Genomic DNA, 841 nt, shown 5'->3' with positions numbered 1-841 from the left:
TTTATTTCTTGTATTATGTATGATTTAAATTAATTGTTTTATGTTTGATATGGGTTATTCCTTTATGATCCTTCATGTAAATTTGCTATAAGCAAATAAAATCTGTCTAATAATAATATTTTGTCTTTTGTTTAGATCATAAACAGTCTTTGAGTTTTCAAAAATATGAGCACGCAGAAAGGGAATTGTAACCGTTCGAGGCCTCAGAAGCACCAGAATCGAACTGCTTTCAAGAATGATTTGCATGACAAATCTCACCAAACGAAATTAATAAACAGCATTGAAGTTTCAAATGTGTGCGACAGATGTAAAAAGATAATAGAGTGGAAAATTAAATACAAGAAGTACAAAGCACTAAAAACACCTTCAAAGTGCATAAAATGTGAAGAAAAAACAATTAAGAATGCTTATCATAACATATGCTTGCCTTGTGCAGCACAATATGAGATTTGTTCGAAATGTAGTGACAAGATTGATATCACCAAAGAGGAATCATGTAAGTAGAAACAATGAAATTCAAATCGAATTACAAAACTGTAATCCACATTAAATTTTAAGTAATAAGAAATATAAATGATTTTAGGAGAACTTGCAGCAAAAGAGTCAACGACACCAAACGAGATATAAACAGTCGTATAGCAATCTGAAAAAAATAAAACAGAAGTTATTAATAATTGAAGGATCATAATGTTAACAATTTAAAAAGTACGCAATAGTGAAAATACATATTGCGTAAAGTATTCTGATTATAAGAAAAGGATATTTTATTGACAATACTATAATTGTTATTTATTGATGATAATATACAGAATGTACTATAAACAAAATGTTTTTTATATAA

General features: G+C 27.6%; 1 protein-coding gene across 1 annotated transcript; it reads left to right on the top strand.

The window, feature by feature from the left end:
• Nucleotides 1-109: 109 nt before the first annotated feature.
• Nucleotides 110-653, top strand: LOC108629924 (uncharacterized protein C9orf85 homolog). The gene is made up of 2 exons (XM_018032885.2): nucleotides 110-496; nucleotides 584-653. Coding segments are annotated over exons 1-2 (333 nt in total). The 5' UTR covers nucleotides 110-165; the 3' UTR covers nucleotides 586-653.
• Nucleotides 654-841: the final 188 nt, after the last annotated feature.

This window comes from Ceratina calcarata, unplaced genomic scaffold (genome assembly GCF_001652005.2).
Source record: "Ceratina calcarata isolate Rehan_Ccalc_2016 unplaced genomic scaffold, ASM165200v1 scaffold5967, whole genome shotgun sequence".
NCBI classification, from domain to species: Eukaryota; Metazoa; Arthropoda; class Insecta; order Hymenoptera; family Apidae; genus Ceratina; species Ceratina calcarata.
This window is presented reverse-complemented; position numbering and strand designations above follow the sequence as displayed.

Excerpts from the sequence above, each read along its gene's own strand:
- LOC108629924 (XM_018032885.2), top strand. The coding sequence starts at position 166 with ATGAGCACGCAGAAAGGGAATTGTAACCGTTCGAGGCCTCAGAAGCAC.